Source organism: Silene latifolia, chromosome X (assembly GCF_048544455.1).
Source record: "Silene latifolia isolate original U9 population chromosome X, ASM4854445v1, whole genome shotgun sequence".
NCBI lineage: Eukaryota > Viridiplantae > Streptophyta > Magnoliopsida > Caryophyllales > Caryophyllaceae > Silene > Silene latifolia.
This window is the reverse complement of record NC_133537.1, coordinates 145,084,210-145,105,140: the sequence shown is the minus strand read 5'-3', so window position 1 is coordinate 145,105,140 and position 20,931 is coordinate 145,084,210. Positions and strand designations below refer to the sequence as shown.

At 39.9% G+C, this 20,931-nt stretch overlaps 1 protein-coding gene across 8 annotated transcripts; it reads left to right on the top strand.

The window, feature by feature from the left end:
• The first annotated feature begins 831 nt into the window (after window positions 1-831).
• Window positions 832-6,802, top strand: LOC141623654 (uncharacterized). 8 transcript variants are annotated; one of them, XM_074439770.1, is made up of 7 exons: window positions 832-991; window positions 4,620-4,767; window positions 5,194-5,470; window positions 5,566-5,668; window positions 5,778-5,905; window positions 6,000-6,078; window positions 6,167-6,802. In XM_074439770.1, exons 1-7 carry the CDS (start codon window positions 957-959, stop codon window positions 6,237-6,239), a joined length of 843 nt encoding a protein of 280 aa, XP_074295871.1. In that variant the 5' UTR covers window positions 832-956; the 3' UTR covers window positions 6,240-6,802. The 8 variants fall into 8 exon arrangements, with proteins under 8 accessions (XP_074295871.1, XP_074295872.1, XP_074295878.1 ...); XM_074439771.1 differs by having other exon boundaries at window positions 833-991; window positions 4,612-4,767; XM_074439777.1 differs by lacking the exon at window positions 832-991 and adding an exon at window positions 999-1,410.
• Window positions 6,803-20,931: the final 14,129 nt, after the last annotated feature.

Here is a 20,931-nt window from a genome sequence, read left to right as displayed (position 1 = left end):
ATATTATATCCGATGTTTTGAATAAAGACATAATCCCTTGATATTCGATCCGAATATGACCTGACTCGAATCTCATCTGCTCCGATATTGATCCGACTCGAACCTTATTTCCTCTGAAAATGATCCAACTCAAACTTGCACCGACCCAAAATATGTACAACGGATTAAAAGTGAAAACTGAATCCAACCTGAATTCAATCGAACTGAAATCAAAACTAAAGATCAACCGAAATAACCTCATCCAAAAGAACCCGGTTTGAAACTAATCTGATTGACCCGTTTACCACCTCTACATATAATGACATTTATTCACGTCAACAAGACGGAGACAACAATTATAAATTTGGGATCTTCGTTTTAAAGAGTATAGAGAAGTCTCTCTCAACATATCGCAATCAGTACTATCCAATGTTAGATTTATTATGTAACTATTGTCTTCCGATCTCAGTGTATAAGACCCGGCAAATTTCGTGATGTTTGGTCTTTTCAATTCAAGCGGTCCATTTGAGAAGTTAAGGTGGTCGTAAATGAATGACTAACGAGTTTATAGTGCACATATCATTATCATTGTAGGACCTAACATTTATTTTCATCATCTTTTATCAAGGGGGGAAAAAAAACTATTATCATTTCACAAATTCTCATTTGTGACGGCACATATCCGTTACTCTGGAGTGACGAATACCATTTTACCTCACAAAGTACCCACTTTTTCTCTCTCTGCAACACTATTCATGTGGTCCCCTTTCTCCACTAACCCATTTTGTTACCATTTTAACTCACAAAATATCCGTCACAAATGGTGACCCGTCACAAGGGAGACCAATTGTTATCATTTTAACTTTTTTTAGTAGTTGGTGATAGATATCTCCACCACACACCACTACAATATCAAAGGCTCGTCTCCACTAGACGTCCATCACAGCTGTCGTCTATCAAACGAAACCGACGCAGGAATGGTGTCACCATGCCATTTGTCACAGACTCACAGGTAGGGAAGTATGGTATTTCGTGTAAGTGATTGAATGTTAATGAAATATTGTATTTTGATATACTCCCTCCTAATGTTATACACCAACCAAAATAAAATATCATCCATTATCTAAGACCCTTCTAAATGTCTAAACTTTGGAAATTATCTCTATGAGGAACAGTGGAGCAGTAGTTTCCGTGCATAGCATGTGAGGCACAGTATTGCTACAGCGCTCTTCTCCAAACTTCTTTATTTCTTCATCACTCTGCTCCTCCTCCTTCTCTCTTTGTTTCTTCACCACTCATTTCTTATCCTTATCTCATCCTAATTCTCTAAATTTCTTATCTTATCTATATCTCATCCTCATTCTCTAATTCAATCTGAATCGATGGTCGTATTTTTGATGATGAAGATTGCTAGCATTGGTGATTCCCCAGGTATTCTATAATTATTTGTTCGATGTGAGTACTAACTTCAAAGAGGCCGTGGGAGTACCTTCTCCCTTCACTTTTGTTCATTTGTTGTTTTTACAAACCCCCAATTCCCTCGACATATTCCCAATCTCAAACCCAAATCCCTATTTCTCCCCCCAAATTTACCAAATTAATTACACCAATACTTTGCTTATTATCAATTACAACTTTCCCCCTTATTTATCTCTACAATTTTCAAGTAATTTGAAGTTGTTTGCGGGATTAGGGTTCGCGAAAAATCGACTTTTATTTCGATGAATTCGTGTTTTTGTTGGTTTTAATTGATCATTTGTGTTGGGTAATCATCACAAGTAAGTTTCCCCCCTCTTATTTCATGTTTAATTTGATTTTTATGCTTAAATTTCCCCAGGTATTCTATAATTAATCACTGTAATTTCTGATCTTCATTCTGAATTTACTGGAATTGCTTTTCATTTAGAATTTTTGCCGTCTTGATGATGAGCATATTGCTTTTCATTACAGCGATTTTTTACCAGAAATCAATACAATGATTTTCTTTGAGCTTAATTGATGTGGATGTTCTATGTCTTCTGATTGATGTGGATGTTCTATGTCTTCTGATTGAAATATGCTCTATGCCCACATCTCTTGATATAAGTACTACAATTTATGTTTAAAGTTTCAATCTTTGAGCTTAATTTGCTTGATTATGTTTTTTAAATTGGTTTTTGTGGATTGGGACTTGGTTTTTTATGCCTTCGTAATTCAAAGTTTCAAACTTTGAGCTTAATTATCCCCCAAGTTCCAATTTTTGAGCTTAATTCACTTGGTTATGTTGTTTAAGACTTTAAGCTGGTTTTTATGTCTCCAGACTTGTTTTTCTATGCCTTTGTGATTGAAAGTTTCAATTTTTGAGGTTAATTCGATGGATTATGTTAACATTAGCTACACCAGACCAGACACACCTTTTTTTGTTATCCTCTTTTATGACTAACCGGATATTTCTGAGAACTGTCCCTCACTCCTATCACAAAAATTCAGAATGAAAAGCAAAAAAATCTTATGACTAACTTGGTAATTTCTGGTATTGCTTCTCATTCTGAATTTTTGCAGCAACTAATCATTGTAATTTCTGGTTTGGATCATTTCTTACTCGAGTTTTGGTGATTTCTGGAATTACTTTTCGTGATTAACTTCATCTTTTGAGATTTAGGTTTTTAATTTCTTCTTTTCAACTTATAATTTCTAAAATCTACGCTGTACAGTTAAATTAACAATTTAGAGCTTCTGATTTGAATCGTTACTTACTTGAGGAATGTATTAGTGCTTCTGAACTGTGCCGGTTTCATATATGGACTTTTGCGGAATATTTTGCACGTTTATTACCGCATGATTATGTTATCCATCTATAATAATTCGTTTTCGTAACTTCACATATACTTCATTATCTACAAGCGTACACATTATTGCTTTCCAGGACATACACTAACTCGCTAGATATGTTCGTAGCTTAAATACGGCATCGTATGTATCAATTTTCACAAATGCGGAACTACTGCATATCCGCCATCCTAAAACGCTATAGAAAATTCAGAAGGGAGTTTTGGGATTATACACACTAAATCTCAACAAACCCGATTTCAATGTCAGTAGATAAATAACAAATTGCACATGTCCTAGGATTATACAACATATCAATTAAACAATCATAGAAAATTCACATTCACTACCCTATAAGCCCTATCACAGCAACACAAAGCAACCTAAACAGAAAAAAGGTATGGCTTCAATATATAATTAAATCTTCAAGTTGTATGATGCAGATCTCCTTAAATCCAGTAAACAGTCATAAATAAATGCTTTACACAATCTTCTAATGTACTACTCTACTTTAGAAAAAATACTACTTCTCTCTCGATCATTTGTTGTCTTTTTTTTTTATTTTAGGGTGTTTCAGTCAACTATTGTCCTTTCTATTTTAAGAATAAATTTATAAATCAAATTTATCATTTACACTCAATTTGATCATTTAGTAATTTGGTGGGGCATCCTCATGTGCTTCCCCACTCACCTCTCATGGGTATTTTGTAAGAGAAAATGGTATCCGTCACAAGCTTATGACGGATATCGCCGTCTTCAATGAGATTTTGTGTACTTAAATACGTATACTATAAAGATTTTTTTTTTTTACCTATAGCAAGTTAGCAACCATGTCTTGCTGACATAGCCGTACTAATCAATAGATAGCTAAGAGGCATAGCTTTCTATCACACTCCACCTTCTTTATTATTGCTTCATCTCTTCACCAAAAAAAAATCTACCTCCTTTATTACCTTACATTGATACTTGCAATATTATCACTATACAACTTTTCTCTTACATTACAACAGTGGAGGAAAGGAGCAAATCTACAGGTATGAAACCCTAAACTTTGCTCTAAAATCTACATTTTCATTAAATAAGGTTGGATCATTAGTACTGTTTATGATTATATATTTACCAACTGCATAAAAGTTTGATTTTTTGTTTCATAGTTCCTTCAAATATGGGTCATAATACCATGTAAATGAATTAGATTCAAGATAGGTTAAATGTTGTTTGTTGTGATCCAAAAAGTTAAATGTTGTTTGCTGTGAACATCTCTTAGAAAAATTAAAGGTTTTTCAACCAAATGTTATTTAGTGATTCAAAGGATGAATTTAATTTATGTATTGATTTGTAACATAGCTAAAGCATATCAATTAAAGTAGAAATTATAAACTGAAGTATAGTTAGAAGATTGTTTAGGTAGTCCAGTACTTGATTTATGTTCGCTTCATTTGTGTTTACATTATTGACACCCTATATTTAAGTAGAATAGGAATGTCTTTGCACTGCTATGAACAATGTTTAACGACATCAGTTTCACGTGGTCCACACATGATGTGTGCTTCTTATCGTTTTGTTTTTAGGCAATCAAAACTGGAATTTATTAGTGATTATAAGCTTTGATATTATGCAATGAAAATGGCTGTTTCTAATGATTTAAGCATACATTTATTTTAAATAGGCAAATCTGTAGAATTCATGTTGAAATTTTGCAAATAAATGTTCACTCTGTATTGTTGTTGCTGTAAATAAGGTCAAAGTGTGTGCTTTACTGTGTTTTTAGATCAATATAATGTATAGATCTTACCTATTAGAAACTAAATTCTCAATCAATAGCGTTCCAGAATGAAACCTAAGACAGCTTACTTAGATGAGTTGACTGCTAAAAGCAAAGACTACAAAGTCAAAGTGAGGGTGTTAGAGAAGCGACGCCCGAAGACATCCCCTGACAAGAAGGTGCTTTACCAAAGCTTGTTGCTCCAGGATGACAAGGCGAGTCCTTTTTTTTATATAAAGTTTCAGATTAAACAACTTAGATCTACATATAATAATGACTATTGTTTTCACTCCCGACTCCCGTGAGTGCATACTAACTTTCAATAGACCCAATTCCTATGTCATTTGTTCTTTATTTGTCTTAAGACCATATACACAGCCCTAGATTAATCTCAATTTTTTTAAAATGCAGACTTCCATTATTATTCAATGTATTTAGTAAGAAGACTTTTGTTTTTGCCCCTCACTTTAATTTAGACTATCAGATGGATAAACATGCCTACATCATTATCATAAGCAGAAAAATCTAAATGAATAGAAGAAAATCTAACAAACACCTATTTGTTTTGTTGTTGTTTTTTTTAGAAAAAAAAAGGTTCAAAAAAATATAAATCTTAATATAAGTACTGGTTATATTTGTAGGGCACAAAGATGCGAGGGGCTCTTTTCGCTGATCAAGTGGAAATATTTGAAGATGCAATCAAGCGCAACAGAGTCTATGAAATCACCAATGCTCCTATCAGCCCTGTTAAGCCAGAGTGGAAGACAAACCCCACTGATCTTGATTACCAAATGACTTTTGGGCGCCGAACCATCGTGCTGCCAGTAGACAATGGTGATGATGGTAATTACCCTACTATCCAAGATTACCGCCCAATCTCCCAGCTGCCTAGAGTACCAAACTATGCCGAGATGTTTGGTAATACTTTCCATCCATACATGTTGATTAATACTCTGATCGATTGCTTAATGTAAATTGTACACTAATTTGAACATCTCTTAAATACCTTGCAGATGTGGTTGGTGTTGTACTCTTTGTGGAGGACCAACCACGTATGATCACAACAAACACTAATTGTGAGTCCAAAGTACGTGAAGTCGTGCTGATTGATCACAGGTAACACTCCCACAATCAACATCTCCCCAGTATACCTTCTACAATAAAACAAACCTAACTTAAAACGATTCTTCTAATAGTACAAAATTTGATGTATTCGTGATTACAGTACCTCACAACCACTGTCAATTTCTGTGTGGGATGAGTTAGGCGAGGACGATCAGCAAAGATGCTTATTCCAAAGACTGGTCGGTTCGAAAGTTGGGCTAACAACGCTTAGAGTATCGAACCACAGAGGTTACGCGCATTTACTATATTTGCATTATAAAGGTCATCCGCTAAGGCAGGCTGATAATTAACAACCTTTGACTCTATAACATACAATATGCAGCCTTTTCAATGTCAACATCTCTGTCAACCATTATCATACATTCACCTGTTGGAGCTAAAGCTGAAGCGCTAGCATCATGGTATACTTCAGACTTAACCTTCTTGGTTTAGCCACTACAAGAACATTTCTACTCGCATTCTCAATATTATAACTATTTAAATGTGTAGGATGACCGGCCATCACATGGCGCTGACAGAGCTGCGATCAAGATCCAAGTTGGCCCTTCTACGTCGCTCGTGATGAGCAACATTCTCCAGTGGGTAGTCAAGCAGGTGATTATTGATGGCCCAGATGATAATGCTTCAGGAAGTGTATCAGCTATTCAAGGAGACCCTTCGCAAGCCCAAGTTGTAAGCAGCTCTGAAGGAAGCCAGGTGACACGCAAGCTGCTACATCCATCATATCAACCGCCCCTGGTAATGTTGCATCAGCAATAGCAAACACTGCAGTAGAGAAACCAAGTGAGATCACTGATGCAGAATTTATCCAGCCACAGGCTATGAAGAAGGTGCTTAAGAAGGAAAAGGCAGCCGCTGCCTCTACTCCTCTTCCATAAATGAAGGGAGAGCAGTATCAGAATCAGCATAAGCATATATAAAATGACTAATAGTAATGGCCTGTAACCTTAATATTTTGCGTACTAAGACTAGACTTAAATAATCAACTGAACCGCCCTCCCGTATTACATCCAGATCAAGGTGTTTTTTTGCGGTGTTACTAGCACCTTTTAGAAATCTGTAATACTTGGGTATGTAACTACCAAAACTTTGGGCTTATCAGTTTAATCATATGTTAATATTTAAGCTAAATGTTTTCAAAGAATACAGAGATGGTCCTTGGAACTCCGCGCGCAACGCGCGCGGAGAGACAACTAGTTATAGGTAAAAGTAAACAAGGAACTAAATCCCGTAGAGAGAGAAAATCCCTAGGAGAGAGAAAATCCCTTTTGTTAAACTAAATTAGTTCCGTTTGTTCTTCTGGCTCGCCGGCGGCTTTTCCGTCGCTGACTTTCTTTCTGTCGCCGGCGAGCCGAATATCATAAGACGAATATCTTAAGTTTTTAAGCTGCGATTGAACTTGAGGAAATGGGGCTTTGATTGGTTACCGTGATCAAGATCGTTTTTCCCGATTAAGAAGAGCGATTATCAAGAAGCGGTTGCTCGATTGTGATTTGCGCTTCATTCCACACTATCGGTGATATCATTTTCCCCATTCTTGTGGTTTTTCGGTTGAACATTAGGCCTGATTTAGCTTGGTTAGTTGCTATTGTGTTGGTCTTTGGCTTTCTTAAGCTTTTGTTTATATTGCTTTGGTGGGGTGGGTTTCAGTAATTTAGTTTCTTTAATTGGGGCTGTTTCTTTGGTTTAATTGCATTTGTGTATGCAAGTTGTCGATTTTTCGGGAGCATCTTTCATCTATAGTTTCCAATTCTTACTGCTTCCCTTCACTTGGGTTTTGAAGATTTGTATCAGTGCTTCCCAATTTGTTTCTCGGAGGTTTTGTGATCCGTTGTCTACACTTCTGCTTTGTAACTATGTCTTCCTCTACCAGTTATCATAAATTTCTTGAAGCTTTTGCTTGTGCTCATGTTAGTGATGGATTTATGGAGGATGATGGGGATAGGATGTTTGGCCATTTTATGAGAATGCAGGGGTCAGTTCGGTTAGTCTTAGCTGAGGTGAGGGAGCTTAAAGATAAGGGAAACGGTTATTTTAGACAAAATGACTTTGATATGGCCGCAGCGTGTTACGATGAAGCTTGTAAACTGCTTAGTTTGAACCTGGGAAATATTGAGGGTGAAGATACTCAATCATTATCTGACCTTGCTGTTTCGCTTATTTCTAATATGGCTGCTTGTGCCTTAAAACTGGAGGAATACAAAGCTGCTGCGGGTATGTGCTCCATGATTTTGGACACATTTCCTCGTAATATTACGACACTCTTTCAAAGGGCGGTGGCTTATATGAAGTTGAAAAGGTTTTCGTTAGCTAAATTGGATTTGGTTGAGGCATTAGTTGTTGAACCTAGTAATAAGGATGGGTTAAGAGAATTAGATGTGGTAAAAGGGCACCTTCTCATCAAGGAGAATGGTAAAAGAGTGTTGGAGATTGCTACTGAAGATGACGTGGAGGGGAAAAATAAGAAGCCTGTTCATATTGACGTGGGTATGAAAGATAGTGAGAGTGTGACCACAGAGGTTATGGAAGATCATAGTGATGCGAGTATGACGGAAAATGAGAGTGTGAATATGGAGGTGACGGAGGCTCAAAATATCTGTGCTAAAAAGCCAGTTTTCAAGTTCTCCAAAAAGGGAGGTGGTAGTTCCCGTCTAAGGATCCCCGCACAATCGTATAAAAAGTTACTGGATGGAAAAACGGTGAGCTTTTACCGTAAATGTGATTTGTCAATCTTAACAATTCGCATTCTCAAGGGTGAGGTTACTAAGGAAAGGGACAATATAAGAGAGCGATGTCAGAAGAAGAAGAGGAGGAGGAGGTCTAAAAAGTGGAAATCTATGATGATGGGGACAATGAAAGACATGACTACTTCTGATATTATCAATGTGAAACCTGCCTTTCCTAACGGAAGTTTGAACGCTTCCTCTGCTGAGGCCGTGACTTCAAGTGCGTCTTCAACCTGCGACAATTTTTCTCCCCCGAGTACTCATATCCCCCAAGATAACCTTGAGGGTGTTGATAAGGATCCAAGCGTCCCTGTTTCTCTCGTGAATAATAAGGATACTTTTATTTGCTCTCCAGCTCAGAAGGACTCTAATGACCATCAACCATTCATTTTTTCAGCTCGTCCTAAGAAGTGTAAGGTTTACTCGTTTGAGAAGCCATCATGTGCCCGTTTTACAGCTATGGTTTGCAGGTACCTCTCTACTCATCATATGGCGGAGAAATGGAGAATGGCCACTTCCAAGAAGAATCATAGCTAAGGGGATGAATCTCCAAGACATATTTTATCTACTTTCTCCAAAAGTAGATCTCTTTCCCGTAAATTTCTACGTCCTCGTGGCGTAAGTGTGTCTTGTTGCAGGTACTCTCCTAAAGCTCAACTATCGAAGAAAAGAAAAGATATGGCATCCTCAGCGTACTACTACAGCGACTCTTTGAAGAAACCCCGTTTTTTAATAACCCCCGCCCCTAGTTTAAGTTATTGTAATAATAATGTAGTGTGTGCACCTGACTTAAAGATGCAGGTGTGCTTTGCATAAGGAAACCTTTTTTTTACGGCTGTCAAAAAAAAAAAAAAATATACTCCCTCCTAGCTCTATTTTCTTTCCTTTGTTTGTGGGCACAAATATTAAGGCGAGAAATAAAATAAGGGTAAAAAATTGGGTGGGGTTTGGTGATAGGAGAGAGGTATGAATAATTAGGAGTTAAAAAAAGAATTGTGGGGCCAAAACATTAAGGAAAGTAACAAAATATGGGTAAAAGAGTTGGGTGGAGTTTGGTGATATGAGAGAGGGATGAATAAAATAAGGGGGCGTTTGGTTAGGGGTCTACAAGAAAGGGAAAGGGAAACAAAGTTATTGATTTCCTTTGTTGGTGTTTGTTTGACACAAACAAAGAGAATGAAACTCCCTTCCTTAACCCTCAATCCATCTAATTCCTTACCCCCCACCCCCAAAGGTATGAGATTTCATTACCCTTGTTACCCTTCAACCACCTTATTTACCTGTCACCACACTTGCGACCACCACAGCCACCCCACATAAACCACCACCGCCACAACCACCATACCGCCATCACCGCCACAACCACCATGATGCCGCCACCACCACTACCACCACCACCAACTATCAAAGAAAAGAAAAGATATGACATCCTCAGCGTACTACTACAACGACTCTTTGAAGAAACCGCGTTTTTTAATAACCCCCGCCCCTAGTTTAAGTTATTGTAATAATAATATAGTGTGTGCACCTGACTTAGAGATGCAGGTGTGCTTTGCATAAGGAAACCTTTTTTTTTTACGGCTGTCAAAAAAAAAAAAAAAAGATATACTCCCTCACTCTATTTTCTTTCCTTTGTTTGTGCGCACAAATATTAAGGCGAGAAATAAAATAAGGTTAAAAAAATTGGGTGGGGTTTGGTGATAGGAGAGAGGTATGAATAATTAGGAGTTAAATAAAGAATTGTGGGGCCAAAACATTAAGGAAAGTAACAAAATATGGGTAAAAGAGTTGGGTGGAGTTTGGTGATATGAGAGAGGGATGAATAAAATAAGAGTAAAAGTTTCACAAATAAGAAAGGGGAAGAAAATCTGAATAATCCGTTTAAGGAAATAGGGAAGAAAATAGTGAATAGGAGGGAGTATAAAACTTTACAATCGTTTGGTATATATACAAATAACAATAAGACTAAGCTTAACCTAGCGGTCAAGATACTCCCCCAAATCCAGACAAATAGTAATACTTATCTAAAACGGACGATTCACACCAATCGTAACATACCTTATTTGGTCTAAAAAATGATTAAGTTACCCTTATATCCTACTACCTATTTACATGTTTACCGTCAAATGACCCACTCACTCACTCAATGTTTAATTACACAATATATTATTCTTGTAGCCTCATTCAAAGCTTCCAACTTTACCCCTCACTTTTCCACCTTTTCTTAAATAACTCATTTTCCTTATGTTACCATTTATCTGGACCAGAGGGACTACAAATATTGAGAAATTAGAAATTTATAGTATAAAAGAAAACAATACAAAGAATGCCAATAACAAATATACAAAAGCTGAAATAACGAGAATAAGGTAAGAAGCGATATTTAGGTAATATCTTTAACAAGCTCCCGTAAGATGGACGACTTGGAAGCGAGACCAATTTTTCAGAGAAGAAACCGATGACGAGAACGAAGGAGCCTCTTGGTTAGAACTCCAGCCAATTGGTCAGTACCAGAAATGTGTTGCACTTCTGAGAGTGCTAAATTTTACTCTTTCTCCAACAAAATGAAAAGCAAGCTCCACATGCTTCATACGAGAGTAACAAACAAGATTGGCCTAGTAATGTGTAGCGCTCAAATTATCACAAAGAATTACCGAAGGATATGGAGGCATGAAACGAAGCTCAATAAGGAGCGATTGGAGCCACAACAACTCGGAAGTGGTGTCAGCGACGACACAGAATTCAACTTTAGTGGAGGAACGAGCAAAAGCTCATTGTTTCTTGGAAGACCATAAAAGAGAACTCCACCCTAGATAAGTAATATAACTGGTAGTAGAAACAAAGGATTCTTTGTCCCCAGCCCAATCGACATCACAATAGGCGTGAAGGTGATTAGGAGTGGACCCAAAAAGTTGTAAGCCAACATGAGAAGTACCATTGAGGTACCGTAATAATCCCTTGAGGGCAGACCAATGCTGGCCCGTAGGAGCTTGCATATACTACGAGAGTTTATTTACGCTAAAAGCAATGTCAACAAATATTGGAGGATGCCGAGGATAGCCCGATAATCAGTTGAGTTATCAATTTGGGAACCACCAGTGCAAGACATTGGAGGGTATATCGCCATAGGTGTAGGATATGGTTTAGCATCATGCATTTTATATTTGTCAAGGACATCATGTATGTATTTGGACTGCGTGAGAAGAAGACCACGGTATTTGGAGTGACTTCGACACCAAAAAAATAAGATAAGATCCCTAAATCTTTGAGTGAAAATTGGGATGCCAAAGTGCCAATGAACGAACTGACATAGGTAATGTTAGGACCGGTGACAACAATATCGTTATCATAAACCAAGAGAAATATGTTGTGATTATTTGTAGATAAATAAAAAAGGGAGGGGTCAACAAATGAACCAATGAAACCCGGCGCAAGTAAATTTTTTTTTGAGAGTGGTATACCAAGCACGAGGGGCTTGTTTGAGACCATAAATAGCTTTGGATAACTTACAAACATAACTCAGCTTGTCAGAATTAATAAAACTATGAGGCTGAGCCATGTAAACATCGTCGGTCAAGGCGCCGTGAAGAGAGGCATTATTGATGTTTAACTGACGTAGACACCAACCATTAGTGAGAGCAAGAGATAAGAGAGTGCGTACCTTAGCAAGTTTGACCAACGAACTCAAGGTGTCCGAGTAATCAAGCTCGGGTCGTTGAACAAATCCGTTTGCAACAAGGCGTGCCTTGTACTTGTCTATCGTATTGTCAGGGTTATATTTTATACTAAACATCATACATCCAATCACATTCATGGCAGAAAGGGGAGGGATGAGGGTCCATGTTTGGTTATTTTGGAGAGCATCAAACTTGGATTTCATAAAAATGCGCTAACGGGGATCGATTAAAGATTGTTTGACTGTATTAGAGTCGGAAAGGAGAGGAAACAGTGGCAAGTTTGGCATACTTTTGGTTAGGCTTAATGATACTATGAGACAAACGAGTGCCATGTTGGTGAGTAAGAGGTGGTAGAGGTGGCACTACGCTAAATAAGACCTTAAATAACGGTCAAATAATGCAATTACCGTTTTTAAATAGAAACACGGGACCGTTATTACAATGACGGTTGTTAAATATATACCACGGTTGTACAAATAACACGCGACCGTTATATAACATCAAGAACCGTTATAAAATCTTTTAAGAAACCGTTATTAAATCATAATAATGGTTTCAAATCCGTTGTCGTAGTTTACTATTGACAACGTCGTCATATCATTCCAAAACCGTTAAATATTATATATGATAACGGTTTATTTCGTTATCTTATTTAATTGAATGTCAAAATTTAACAACAGCTTTATTGCAAGTTAAACCGTTGTTATATTTATCTGTTGACAACAGTATGTAACCATTATCTATTTTTATTGATGAAACTTTGACAACGGTTCTGCTTAAATAAATCGTTGTAAAAGTTTTGAACTCGACAACGGTTATCGTTCGTTATCTTATATTTTTGGCGGTTTTAATGGTGGGAGGGGGGGAAGATGTCAACAATTATTTATTTAAATAAAACCATTGTCAAATAATTGTTTGCAACGGGTTGTTTTAACCGTTATCAATTTTTTTTTAAAATGATTTTAGCTTGTTCTAGAAATTTCTTTGAAATGCTATTTTTTCAAAGAATAATTGTTTGTAGTATTTCTTTGAAATGCTATTTTTTCAAATTTCTTAAAAAATAGCATTCCAAAGAAATTTCATGCAATCGCAAACATTCAATCCTGCATCAAAATATTACACCCCGTGATCAATTAAACCCAGTTTAAAAACAATACAAACAGGATGATCAAAAGTCAAAACACAACTTCCTCAAAAAAACAAAAGAAGCCAATACACAATGGCTATATATATACACACACGTACATAAAGCATGAACAAACTATTGAGACTCCGCTAATGAAACAACATAACTTGCCCACATATTTCTCAACTGGGTGATGTCCTCTGGCGAATATTCTGGGCTTTGTTGAGTATTAGTGAAAAGTACAATTCAAAATATACATAATCAAAATACATATAATATTGTAGATACCCAGTATCTGCTGAGACTCCAACAAACACCCGATGATTATCGGACTATAACTTGTCTTGGAATCGCGGCGTTTGATCGACAATTTGTGTACAACTTTACGTCGGAAAACTTAAAACGATTTCAAAAATAAAACATTTCAAAATATTTCAAAAATACCTGGAGTGTTTAATGCACGACGACGGGGTCGCAATGACACTAACTAGAGTCAAAACCGACACCGGACCAAAAATCGACTCAAAAATTCAAATCCCGACTCCAACAACGAGTCAAACCGAGTCAACCACAAAAAACAAACCATTTCAAACCTTCTATGCTAAGATTTCCGGATTTATGAATGGTCAAGTATCAAACATATGACTACAAATTCTAGGATAGAACAAATCATGATTGCTCTTGTGTGAAAGCGACAAGACAACTCGAAGACCCGCGACGTGGCTCGCGCCTCTTTGAGCAGCCCTGGTGGCCACGTCGCTCAAAACTCACACAACCACTCATTTTCCTATAAATATCCCTCAAATGCCCCCATTTGAGAACTTACGCGAGTGTCCGCCCCCTCTTTTCTCCCTTAAAATTCTCGACTCGACATCTTAAGTCACAATCCGACGCGTATTTACGACCTACCGATCGTAAATACAAGCCTTACACATTGTTTGGTACCATCATCGTGCATTAAATCACTTGTCCGACCACTACACCGTCACTAATCTTAAAACACTCTTTTTTACTTACCAAAACGGTTTTAAACCGAGTTTTTTCCGACCAAACGAGTTGTTACACTTACGTCGGTCATTCGTCATAACCAAACATGTAAGTATGAGGGTGTAAAAATCCTCCTTTTATCACGTTTTTATTTGTTTCATGACTATAACATGCTAAAACATGCATAATACGATCCAAAACATGGGATAAACGAGCCAAAACTGATTTTTGGTCTGAGACAGAAGCCCCTTGGCTTGCCGGCTTGCCCGCGCCTAAATGGGGTGTCCAGGTCAGAACTCAACCGTGTTTGTTCTCGTCTTTCCCCTTTAATTCATTTTCATATTTGTAGTCGGTTTTTACCATTTCAAATATTTTCAAACCCCTTTTATTTCATTTCATTTGTTTTAACCATAAAACATTTTTCACCCTTGGTTCCTCATACCATGACGGTTAAATCCGTGTTTCGGTGATAATATTTGGATAATGACCTTTAAAAGGTATTTAAACCCTTTTATTTCATTTCTTTACATTTTGGGAGGTATTTTAAAGCCTTTCATCATTTCTTTATATTTTCAAAATAAACATATTAGTCACCAACACAAAGTCATCTTTGGTTCTACATACCATGCCGGATTTCAACTCGAGTACGATGATGAGTATCGACTAATTATATTCAAATGAACTTAAAACAATTAGTTCATAATCATTCTCAAAACTATCCATGTCAAGTCGAACCCGACACCGAATATCGTCAAAATAATGATGATTATTCGAGTCTAGTTCTTCAAATCAACAAATGCGGTCTAAACGACTCTTTCAAACCAAATCGGGTCAAATACCCATTTTTCAACAGGTTTTATAACGTTTCCTAAATGGCCAGAATATGGCATATAACCGTAGGTTGACCCGCGCCTTAAACAGGCCTTTCAATTCTTATTTTCAAAACCAGGGGAGGCCCCTTGTACCGCCGGCTGGCTCGCGCCTCATGTAGCCGTCCACAGGGCTGTTCCTTTCCAAAGACTCGTCAGGACGATCCCGACTCCGGTTAGCCCGGATATAGGACGGATCAGATGACTATTTGCTTATTCAAAATCACATTTTCAAAATGCCTTACTAAGGCAAATGGATCACGTTATGCACCATAAACCTAATTTGGTAAATGGATGTTTAATTTCCGTCTTGCATGCAAATCAATCATTAATCCAACTCGACATCTTATACTTGATACTTGGATTAAATCAACCAACTTAGAAAGCTCTCACATGTTAGGTTTAAATTACTGGATGCGCATTTATACATTTAAACCGTTTTATCAACTTTTGCATTCAACCGACCAAGATCGATCAAGGTAGAGGCGCTCACATGGCGGGATTGGGTGTCTGATTAAAGGGCTTCCCAATACGTACCTTCACCTCTTACTCAGAAACTTTGATAGTGGACGACCTTATCCAGGGCGAACGAGATTCATTCTAGAGATAGGACGCTAAAGAGGGACGAATCCTTATCTTTAGTACCTATGTTAACACTGCTTTGTGCTTTGTTTGACCGAGGTATAAAGTGGATTCAAACGGGTTCCAAGTGTCCCACAAATGCTTGGTGGCGACTCCGAACATCTCTAATCGTTTCGAGACCCTTACTGAGATGAAACCGACCGATCTAAAATGATCCGGTCGAATGCATTTTTACGCCGCCGAGCGTGGCTTTCAAAAGACCGCTGCACGTCCACAGATCGAAGTGGGCTCGCAGGTGGGCCATGTCCACAGATTGGCGACTCCGCTGGGGAAAACTAGAACACTTACGTCTTTGTGATCCCTAGATGGTGAGACTCGAACGAGGTCTTGGTTGGAATGCATTAATTCATATTACGGTCACGGTCGGGTTCCTTGTCCGGGCCCACAACCTAACCCTTTTCGGCCAATTGGCTCGTCTCGTCGGCGTGAGTTTTCTCATCCCCGCGTTTTGAATCCCGATTGCGTCAAGCATACCGTTGACGTTACACATTTCTGTTTCGCCAAAGAGCTTTCATCACTTTCGAGCACGAGGCTAGGGCACCCTCCTTACACATTTTGTTTGGATTGGTATCCCTCTCGCAAATCGGGGTTTGATTGCTCGGTGTGTAACCCACCCTCTTAAGCCAAAACCCGTGTCAGCATAATGCATAATATAATGAAACTGTGAGTGCTTATGTGGTACTTGATCATAAGTTCTTCTGTGTCATTTTCAAATTTCAAAATCACCTTTTTGCGCCGTTATAATAGCCATTTCAAACCTCGGTCTTTCACCGACCGTTGAATGCCTTTCTAGGCCGTCGTAATAACGATTTTCAAACTCGGTTTTTATAACCATTTCAACACGCTTTTCTAGGCCATCGTAATGACGATTTTCAAACTCGGTTTTTATAACCATTTCAACACGCTTTTCTAGGCCGTCGTAATGACATTTTTCAAAACCCGGTTTTTTTACAACTATTTGAAATCACCTTTCACGCCGTTATAATCGTCGTGCTTGACATGGACTTTAACCCATTTAGCGCCGACAATGGCTCTTTCAAAACCAGAGAAAAGCACACAACCTTTTTCTCGAGACACTTTCGAGATCCCGAGGACCATGCACCGTCCCCGAGACCTCTTTAAACATTTCAAACCCGATTTTCAAAACATACAATTTTGAATTTCAAAAACCGTCTTGGGAAACAATACATTGTTTTCCGAGCCGACTCAATCTCAAACCGTCTTTTGCAAATAAACTTAAGACAACCCCTTTCAACTTATCGACTTGCGGAGATCACTATCTTCGGAAGCCATCCATAAAGCGACAAATGAATCTTTTTGAAAATTTCTATTTTCAAAAATTTCAGTCCACCATTTTAATTCCTCCTCATGTCTACCGAGTCGAAGCAAACGTACTTATGGGTCTTTACTTATGAGTCGTCTCACCACGAGACCCGTCCAATGGCGTCACGCCGTTATGTTGGACTCGTGTCAAAAGTTCGTTCAACACCGTGACGTCGTAAATCGAGTTAGCACCGAGGAACCACACACGGTCACCCTCGCCTTGTTGAGTCTGATCTTTGTCTCGTCACTTGTGTTGTCTGCGTTTAGTCTTTGAACCGTGTTGGATTGAGTTGTAATGTGAGCCGTTTTTCTGCCTGAGAGCCATGGCCCCATCTTGAACTTCGTCTGTCAACAACAACAACAATGATAACAACATAGATGTCACGACTGATCAGCTAGCCAGCCTGCTCACCGCTCTTAAGGTCACCCTGGATCGCGTCGAGACCCGCATCGACGCCATGGAAAACAAGGAAACTGGAGAACATAATACTCCACCTCCGATCGAATCGAGAAAAGGCTAAAGCTCTTGGAAGAACAGCTCCTAGCCCGGGGTAACAATATCCATCTTGAGAACAACCGAAGGTTTGAACCTGTTGGGGATCAATTACCTGACAACTTTACCCTAACTGATGTACCTAAGTTCAAAGGAGTGGAGGACCCGCTCAATCATATCCGTGCCTTCAAAGACTACATGGCCATTAAGGGGGTCAAATAGGAACTTTTCACCCGGATCTTTCCGTCCTCTTTGGAACCGATCCCTCGCCAGTGGTACTACTCCCTTGATCCGAAAAACCTTACTACTTGGGATGAGATCGCAATTGAATTCGCCAAACAATATGCTGACAATGTTGAAATCCAAGCAATACCCGTACCCTTGAGGTCCTAACCCAGAACGACAAGGAGGGGTTCACCGAGTTCTTAACCCGTTGGAGGAGGGTAAGTACTCAATTAGTCAGTAAGCCGAGTGAATCAACTTTGGTGGAAAAGTTCGTCAACAATCTCCGCCTAGTGTACGCCAACTTACTAAGGTACCAAAATATCAAGACCTTCCAGGATCTGCAAATTCTGGAGACACGCATTGAAGATGACCTCCGAAAAGGCGTCTTGGCCAAGACCACTGGCAGAGGCTACCAAGGATCCACCACAACCGGATCCCGTCCTTACGGCCAAACGAACAAAATTGATGAAGTCAACCTCGTTGAACCATCTGCTAAGAGAGATGAACGCCCCCAAAGAGTGTTCACTAATATAGGGTCGACTTACGCAAGTGCTCTGAAGAGGCTCATGGACCAGGGAAAGTTACAACCCATCGGACCCACCCCGGATCCGACCGATGCTAAGAAATCCCGATTCTGGAATCCCAATACCTATGTTCAGTACCATCAAGGGAAAGGGCATGATACTGAAACTTGCTTCAAACTCAAACACATCATCCAAGACATGATTGAGAAAGGGGATTTGCCTTTACCCCCGTCGACTAAGCCAAACAACAAAACAAATCCTCTAGGAATCCACGCCATCTCCAATGATGAGCCAACTCTGGACTGCTCACACCTTATCCTGCCAGTTGATGACGAGGTGAACGCCTTGGAAAAAGATCCATCAGACGGGGTATTTATGTTCAGTGCCGCCACTATGCTCACTACGTTCCAACAGGTCGAGGAAGCCATAACCAGTCTCTCCGAAAGGATCACCCAACTTGACGATGCCTACCGTCGACTTATCTTCAATCCTCCGCCACCACGCCCGAGGGAGAGTCCCCCGAGCGCCCAAAACTACCCTCACCAAGATGGATTTCTCCCGCGACCATTCTGGCATGCACCTCACAATAATCACCCTCACAATAATCACCCTCACAATAATCACCCCCACAAAAACTACCCTCACAAAAATTACCCTCACAGAAATATCCCTCACAAAAACTGCCCGCCAAGGAATACCCCTCCAAGGTGCCTTCGAGATCCTGAAATCAATGGCATCTGGAGAGATGATGTTGAAGATGTCTATCTTGTCCCAGAGAAAGAGAAACGGGTGAAAGAGATCGGTCACCTTACCCGGTCCGGACGCTCCTATCAGAACCCGAACAATCCAACGGTCGTTCCAACAACGAATGACCAAGTTGTCCCGGAAGTAGACACTCAACCAAAGGCTCCTGAGAATTCAATCCTCAAACAGCTTCAAAAGGCAAAAGCCGAAATCTCAATTTGGCAACTGATCGCGACATCCTTTGACCATCGACAGGCTTTGCTACAGGCCTTGGGGAAGTTAACCGTGCCCTCCACCTCTTCCCCTGAAGAAATAGTGGCGCACATGACGAGGGACGCCCCTGATTTGAACAACCCAGTCATCTTCTCCGACGAAGATATCCCTCCCTTTTGAGCCAACCATAACCTTGCCCTGTACATTACCGTACAATGTCTCAGGAAGAATGTGCCCATGGTCCTTGTGGATGACGGGTCCGCGGTGAATGTTTTTCCCCTCAAGACTGCTCACAAGCTGGGTATTAAGGAAGTTTATTTGGTCCCAACAAATCAAGGAGTACGCGCCTACGACGGCACTCGTCACAAAGTCGCAGGGTTTATCACTCTGAATGTCGGAACCGGACCACTGGAAAGACAAACCAGTTTTCAGGTGGTCGACATCGACGTCTCTTTCAATATGCTCCTGGGACGTCCCTGGATTCACGTCGTCAAAACAGTTACCTCAACTCTCCACCAGAAGATCAGGGTCCCCTTCAACGGGAAAACAATCACAATCCCTGCTTCCCTGATCAAAGTTGTCATGAGAAAGGGAATAACCTCCCAGACCATTGAGGAAGATGACAATGAAATGTGGGGATTCCAAGCCGTGAATGCTAAAACCGATGATCAACACCCTTTGATTGTGACCCGTTTGCCAACCTCATAATCAACCACACCATAATGCGCCAGGGTTACTTCTCGGGTCTACCCCTCAATCCACTGAAGAGCACCTTACCTCCCTTGAAACAGGCTAAGGTCCCCAACATCCCCTTTGGACTGGGATACGAACCTACCGGTGAAGATATCCAGGAGATGAACCTCCTAGTTCGAAAACGCAAAAAGCATGGGGTTATCCTCCGTCCCTATCATCTCACTCTCAATGGATACTTTTTCCCCGAGGGAGAATCAGAGCTCTGCCATGGCTTTCCGGAGCCGATCTATGACCCTGTGGCCAAGGCCAGGTACCCGGGTGTGGAAGTCTTCCAGGACTGCTACTTCATCCCCGACAACACCGAAACTGCATCAACCGAGTCTTAGCCGTCGTCATGCCTTGATGGACAAGCTGTCACTCTCCTCTTTGGAGAAGATAACATCAAGCACCTCGACTATGAGGACATCATCAACATCGCCCTGAAGGACAATCAGTTTGACCCAACCGCCTTGATCCCCGACACTGACCCGGAGAAAGCTACACAGGGCTGGAGGAAGACCGTCAAGTGGACCGATCGCCAAGGCCGTATTCTCAAGATCAAAACTGGAGAAGGCCCTATGTTCAAGGAGGGAAGTGAAGAATAATCTGAGTCTGAGTTGGAGTCAGAGTCTGTCATAGCTCCTAACACTCCTGATGTCCCAGTCAAGGTCCCCTTCCCACTGTTTTATCACAAGGTCGTGGCTGATTCAGAGGCTAAATCTACAAGGGTCATCCCCACTCCCACGAAAGATGACAACCTGGAGCCTGTTCTAGGGGCCACCTCCTCTACTGTGTCGCCTCTGACTGACCACGAGATGTCTGTCCTCTCCGAGCTTTTCGCTCGTGTCAACTTAATGAACGCTAAGTTTGCTTATGACTCGTCTCAATTTAACTGCAATGCAATTCTGAATGACTATGAGGAATTTGACTTGAGTGACTACCCACCTCACCTAGCCAAAGAACTTAACAAACG